Source organism: Haliotis rufescens, unplaced genomic scaffold, assembly GCF_023055435.1.
Source record: "Haliotis rufescens isolate VD_foot unplaced genomic scaffold, xgHalRufe1.0.p SCAF_51, whole genome shotgun sequence".
NCBI classification, from domain to species: domain Eukaryota; kingdom Metazoa; phylum Mollusca; class Gastropoda; order Lepetellida; family Haliotidae; genus Haliotis; species Haliotis rufescens.
Window position 1 is genome coordinate 1,905,852 of NW_025964235.1, and position 7,070 is coordinate 1,912,921.

At 44.2% G+C, this 7,070-nt stretch overlaps 1 protein-coding gene across 1 annotated transcript; it reads left to right on the top strand.

The window, feature by feature from the left end:
- The first annotated feature begins 1,565 nt into the window (after positions 1 to 1,565).
- LOC124128219 lies at positions 1,566 to 2,534 on the top strand. Its single transcript, XM_046491593.2, has one exon. The coding sequence runs from the start codon at positions 1,566 to 1,568 to the stop codon at positions 2,532 to 2,534; it is 969 nt and encodes a 322-aa protein (XP_046347549.2).
- Positions 2,535 to 7,070: the final 4,536 nt, after the last annotated feature.

Below are 7,070 nucleotides of genomic sequence, written 5' to 3' on the forward strand. Positions count from 1 at the left end.
CACCGTTAGACGTGAAGCACTCTCTACACCAACCCTTTACTGCACCGTTACTAATGACGTACTCTCTACACCAACCCTTTACTGCACCGTTACTAATGACGTACTCTCTACACCAACCCTTTACTGCACCGTTACTAATGACGTACTCTCCACACCAACCCTTTACTGCACCGTTACTAATGACGTACTCTCTACACCAACCCTTTACTGCACCGTTACTAATGACGTACTCTCCACACCAACCCTTTACTGCACCGTTACTAATGACGTACTCTCCACACCAACCCTTTACTGCACCGTTACTAATGACGTACTCTCTACACCAACCCTTTACTGCACCGTTACACATGAACTACTCTCTACACCAACCCTTTACTGCACCGTTACTAATGACGTACTCTCCACACCAATCCTTTACTGCACCGTTACTAATGACGTACTCTCCACACCAAAGCTTTACTGCACCGTTACTAATGACGTACTCTCCACACCAACCCTTTACTGCACCGGTACACATGAACTAGTCTCCACACCAACCCTTTACTACACCGTTACTAATGAAGCACTCTCTACACCAACCCTTTACTGCACCGTTACTAATGACGTACTCTCCACACCAACCCTTTACTGCACCGTTACTAATGACGTACTCTCCACACCAACCGTTTACTGTACCGTTACTAATGACGTACTCTCCACACCAACCCTTTACTGTACCGTTACTAATGACGTACTCTCCACACCAATCCTTTACTGCACCGTTACTAATGACGTACTCTCCATACCAACCCTTTACTGTACCGTTACTAATGACGTACTCTCCACACCAACCCTTTACTGCACCGTTACTAATGACGTACTCTCCACACCAACCCTTTACTGCACCGGTACACATGAACTACTCTCCACACCAACCCTTTACTCCACCGTTACTAATGAAGCACTCTCTACACCAACCCTTTGCTGCACCGGTACACATGAACTACTCTACACACCAACCCTTTACTCCACCGTTACTAATGAAGCACTCTCTACACCAACCCTTTACTGCACCGCTGCACATGAAGTACTCTCTACACCAACCCTTTACTGCACCGTTACACGTGATGCACTCTCTACACCAACCCTTTACTGCACCGGTACACATGAAGCACTCTCTACACCAACCCTTTACTGCACCGGTACACATGAAGTACTCTCTACACCAACCCTTTACTGCACCGGTACACATGAAGTACTCTCTACACCAACCCTTTACTGCACCGTTAGAGGTGAAGTACTCTCTACACCAACCCTTTACTGCACCGTTAGAGGTGAAGTACTCTCTACACCAACCCTTTACTGCACCGTTAGAGGTGAAGTACTCTCTACACCAACCCTTTACTGCACCGTTAGAGGTGAAGCACTCTCTACACCAACCCTTTACTGCACCGTTACACATGAAGCACTCTCTACACCAACCCTTTACTGCACCGTTAGATGTGAAGCAGTCTCTACACCAACCCTTTTCTGCACCAGTACACGTGAAGCAGTCTCTACACCAACCATTTACTGCACCGGTACACATGAAGCAGTCTCTACACCAACCATTTACTGCACCATTAGATGTGAAGCAGTCTCTACACCAACCATTTACTGCACCATTAGATGTGAAGCAGTGTCTACAGCAACTCTTTACTGCACCATTAGATGTGAAGCAGTCTCTACAGCAACTCTTTACTGCACCATTAGATGTGAAGCAGTCTCTACAGCAACTCTTTTCTGCACCATTAGATGTGAAGCAGTCTCTACAGCAACTCTTTACTGCACCATTAGATGTGAAGCACTCTCTACAGCAACTCTTTACTGCACCGTTAGACGTGAAGCAGTCTCTACAGCAAGTCTTTACTGCACCGTTAGATGTGAAGCAGTCTCTACACCAACCCTTTTCTGCACCAGTACACGTGAAGCAGTCTCTACACCAACTATTTACTGCACCGGTACACATGAAGCAGTCTCTACACCAACCATTTACTGCACCATTAGATGTGAAGCAGTCTCTACACCAACCATTTACTGCACCATTAGATGTGAAGCAGTCTCTACAGCAACTCTTTACTGCACCATTAGATGTGAAGCAGTCTCTACAGCAACTCTTCACTGCACCATTAGATGTGAAGCAGTCTCTACAGCAACTCTTTTCTGCACCATTAGATGTGAAGCAGTCTCTACAGCAACTCTTTACTGCACCATTAGATGTGAAGCAGTCTCTACAGCAACTCTTTACTGCACCATTAGATGTGAAGCACTCTCTACAGCAACTCTTTACTGCACCGTTAGACGTGAAGCAGTCTCTACAGCAACTCTTTACTGCACCATTAGATGTGAAGCACTCTCTACAGCAACTCTTTTCTGCACCATTAGATGTGAAGCACTCTCTACAGCAACTCTTTACTGCACCGTTAGACGTGAAGCAGTCTCTACAGCAACTCTTTACTGCACCGTTAGACGTGAAGCACTCCGACACCCCTATACCTTGCCTTGATATGTTATAAAGCGAACTGTTATAAAGTATTAAACATTAAAAATTATTTAATTCAAGCCAGTATTAGTCTTTTAAATGTTTATCTGTTCAATACTTATTAATAGTTCGCTGTACATATACCTTAAAATACCATCCCTTGTCGTCACTGTGATAGTGTTCAATTTTTTACATGTTTTTACTCGTGGTTATATCAAAAAGTGTCTTCTTTTCTTATGTACATATTTTAATATCATATGTTTTTTTTTATATTTTAGTGCTAATCTACTTGCAATATGAATTTCCCTTGGGATAATAAAGTCCTATCTTATCTTATAGTACGTCCCCCCATCCCACGGCACACGCACTCGCATATACACGCATATACACGCATACTCACCACGAGGTGCATGCGATTTTTCGGAGCGTGACCTCTGTGTGACCCCGGCTGTGCTATTATGGCGCAATGGTTGCGTCAGCTGGTCAATGATGATTTCATCCAATCACAGAGGAAAAGTCATTATAGAGGTCATGATGACCCGCAGCAGGGGGAGGGGGTTGTAACAGCCGCCAACACTACACACGCAACAACCCCTAATAACGGGCACTTGAAATCCTACAACAATTTAATATTCTCTGCCTGATTTCATGATGATATCTTCAGAGAATAAGAGTTGTTTCACAATACATATGCAGCTTGTTTCAATGTGTCCGTGGGAATTTAAACAGGCTTTGATATGGAGTAGTAGTTACACGTGTATTTTTAATTACTTTAATCAGATTACACTTATTTGTAGGGATTATCACGTTAGATATACACTACACAGGTCTGCTGACAGACGTCTGGTCTCCCACGAGTTCACTGTCATGGAGAGACCTGGGGTTATCACGTTAGATATACACTACACAGGTCTGCTGAGAGACGTCTGGTCTCCCATGACTTCACCGTCATGGAGAGACCTGGGGTTATCACGTAAGATATACACTACACAGGCCTGCTTACAGGCGGTGGGTCTCCCACGAGTTCACTGTCATGGATAGACCTGGGGTTATCACGTTAGATATACACTACACAGGTCTGCTTACAGGCGGTGGGTCTCCCACGAGTTCACTGTCATGGAGAGACCTGGGGTTATCACGTTAGATATACACTACACAGGTTTGCTGACAGACGCTGGGTCTCCCATGAGTTCACTGTCATGGAGACCTGGGATTATCACGTTAGATATACACTACACAGGGTCTCCCACGAGTTCCCTGTCATGGTGAGACCTGGGGTTATCACGTTAGATATACACTACACAGGGTCTCCCACGAGTTCCCTGTCATGGTGAGACCTGGGGTTATCACGTTAGATATACACTACACAGGGTCTCCCATGAGTTCACTGTCATGGAGACCTGGGATTATCACGTTAGATATACACTACACAGGGTCTCCCACGAGTTCCCTGTCATGGTGAGACCTGGGGTTATCACGTTAGATATACACTACACAGGGTCTCCCATGAGTTCACTGTCATGGAGAGACCTGGGGTTATCACGTTAGATATACACTACACAGGGTCTCCCACGAGTTCACTGTCATGGAGAGACCTGGGGTTATCACGTTAGATATACACTACACAGGGTCTCCCACGAGTTCACTGTCATGGAGAGACCTGGGATTATCACGTTAGATATACACTACACAGGGTCTCCCATGAGTTCACTGTCATGGAGACCTGGGGTTATCACGTTAGATATACACTACACAGGGTCTCCCACGAGTTCCCTGTCATGGAAAGACCTGGGGTTGTGTATGACGACTGGATATTATTTCAGCTCCCGCTGCAAAGACATACATATCAAAACTATTAGCCTGAATATAATATTTGTTTTAATTTGAAACCAAGCAACAATGTATTTTATTGTGGCAGGTATTTTTTCAACAGTAGGAAGCATAATTAATTATTCAAGCATTTTCTGGGCATTTTCTGGTCCCTACGAAGCTTTCCGAAAACATAATGCACGGCGCAGATTTCTTTTGATTACAGTTCATTTCGTCTACAGTCAGTTCGTCTACAGTGGGTTCGTCTACAGTCAGTTCGTCTACAGTCAGTTCGTCTACAGTCAGTTCGTCTACAGTCAGCTCGTCTACAGTCAGTTCGTCTCAGTCAGTTCGTCTACAGTCAGTTCGTCTACAGTCAGTTCGTCTCAGTCAGTTCGTCTACAGTCAGTTCGTCTCAGTCAGTTCGACTATAGTCACTTCGTCTACAGTCAGTTCGTCTACAGTCAGTTCGTCTACAGTCAGTTCGTCTCAGTCAGTTCGTCTACAGTCAGTTCGTCTACAGTCAGTTCGACTATAGTCACTTCGTCTACAGTCAGTTCGACTATAGTCACTTCGTCTACAGTCAGTTCGTCTATAGTCACTTCGTCTACAGTTCATTTCGTCTACAGTCAGTTCGTCTACAGTGGGTTCGTCTACAGTCAGTTCGTCTACAGTCAGTTCGTCTACAGTCAGTTCGTCTACAGTCAGCTCGTCTACAGTCAGTTCGTCTCAGTCAGTTCGTCTACAGTCAGTTCGTCTACAGTCAGTTCGTCTCAGTCAGTTCGTCTACAGTCAGTTCGTCTACAGTCAGTTCGACTATAGTCACTTCGTCTACAGTCAGTTCGTCTACAGTCAGTTCGTCTACAGTCAGTTCGTCTCAGTCAGTTCGTCTACAGTCAGTTCGTCTACAGTCAGTTCGACTATAGTCAGTTCGTCTACAGTCAGTTCGACTATAGTCACTTCGTCTACAGTCAGTTCGTCTATAGTCACTTCGTCTACAGTTCATTTCGTCTACAGTCAGTTCGTCTACAGTGGGTTCGTCTACAGTCAGTTCGTCTACAGTCAGTTCGTCTACAGTCAGTTCGTCTACAGTCAGCTCGTCTACAGTCAGTTCGTCTCAGTCAGTTCGTCTACAGTCAGTTCGTCTACAGTCAGTTCGTCTCAGTCAGTTCGTCTACAGTCAGCTCGTCTACAGTCAGTTCGTCTACAGTCAGTTCGTCTACAGTCAGTTCGTCTCAGTCAGTTCGTCTACAGTCAGTTCGTCTACAGTCAGTTCGTCTCAGTCAGTTCGTCTACAGTCAGTTCGTCTCAGTCAGTTCGACTATAGTCACTTCGTCTACAGTCACTTCGTCTACAGTCAGTTCGTCTACAGTCAGTTCGTCTCAGTCAGTTCGTCTACAGTCAGTTCGTCTACAGTCAGTTCGACTATAGTCACTTCGTCTACAGTCAGTTCGACTATAGTCACTTCGTCTACAGTCAGTTCGTCTATAGTCACTTCGTCTACAGTCAGTTCGACTATAGTCACTTCGTCTACAATGGGTTCGTCTACAGTCAGTTCGACTACAGTGATTGTCGTAAGGTGGAGTCAGTTAATCCTCGACTAACATATAAATCTTATACACTTCTCTCCTCTAAAATTAAAACAAAGCTTTATTCTCATGCTGATTTCATGTGGAATAGAGTTAGCTAGAGCTAGCTAGAGCTGGCTAGACTTGCTTTTGTACATACATATAGATATAGATTGGTTTTGTTTTAATAAAATAAATATATTCCACGGTCATGGTGCGGGACTGAGTTAATCCCAATGGATTATGTTGCGTCCCAACGAGGACGAACACAAGTCATTCTAAATGGCTTTAGATACAGACTAAATAATAAGAAGAACCCTTATCCGAGTCCTACAGAACTTAGAAAAAGCTCACCCGTGACGAGCAACCCATGCTTGTCGTAAAAGGCGACTTACAGGATCGGGTGGTCAGGCTCGCCGACTTGGTTGATGTATGTCATCGTATTGCATAGATCAATGCTCTTGATATAAATCACTGGATTGTATGGTCCAGACTCGAATATTTACAGACCGCAGTCAAAAAAAGCACAAAGGAACAAAGTTGCCCTGCATCTGCACGTCACCTGACCTCCTCCGCACAAGAGACCGGCCAAGGAATTGATCCAAGGTTACAGAGGCAGAGAGACCTCTCAGAGAGAGGCGTGAAGTCCCCTTTGTAATTCCTAGATGACATTAGGTTCAACTTGATTTAACTGTTGAACTGATACTATACTGTTCATCAGCTGCTGCAGTACAGAACTCTTATAAGTGTTAAGGAATATTGCTTGTTGACTAAACTATGATATGTTATATTAGGTCATTGTGTATAATAAATGTATTCAACTCTCTCTTATTCTACACGGACAGGTCTACCATGTTTCTGAATGGGTCAGCTTATTACCCCCTAATCATTTATGCATACCTTTGTTTAGATAACACTGTAGATGAAAGTGGGCGCCTCCATAATGCACGCTGACAGTAAATATCTGGTGTAAAATGCAGGGGCTTGTTAATTTTGCATTCACAGAGATCACGTGTTGATATTACATTAATAAAGACCACGTGGTAACGTTACATTCACACAGATCTCTTGCTGGTATTACATTTATAGAGACCACGTGGTAGCGTTACATTCATAGAGATCACGTGCTGGTATTACATTTATAGAGACCACGTGGTAACGTTACATTCACAGAGATCACGTGTTGTTTCACT

Bases quoted from the DNA above. Each gene is read 5' to 3' on its own strand.
- LOC124128219 (XM_046491593.2), top strand. From the start codon at position 1,566: ATGAAGCAGTCTCTACACCAACCATTTACTGCACCATTAGATGTGAAG.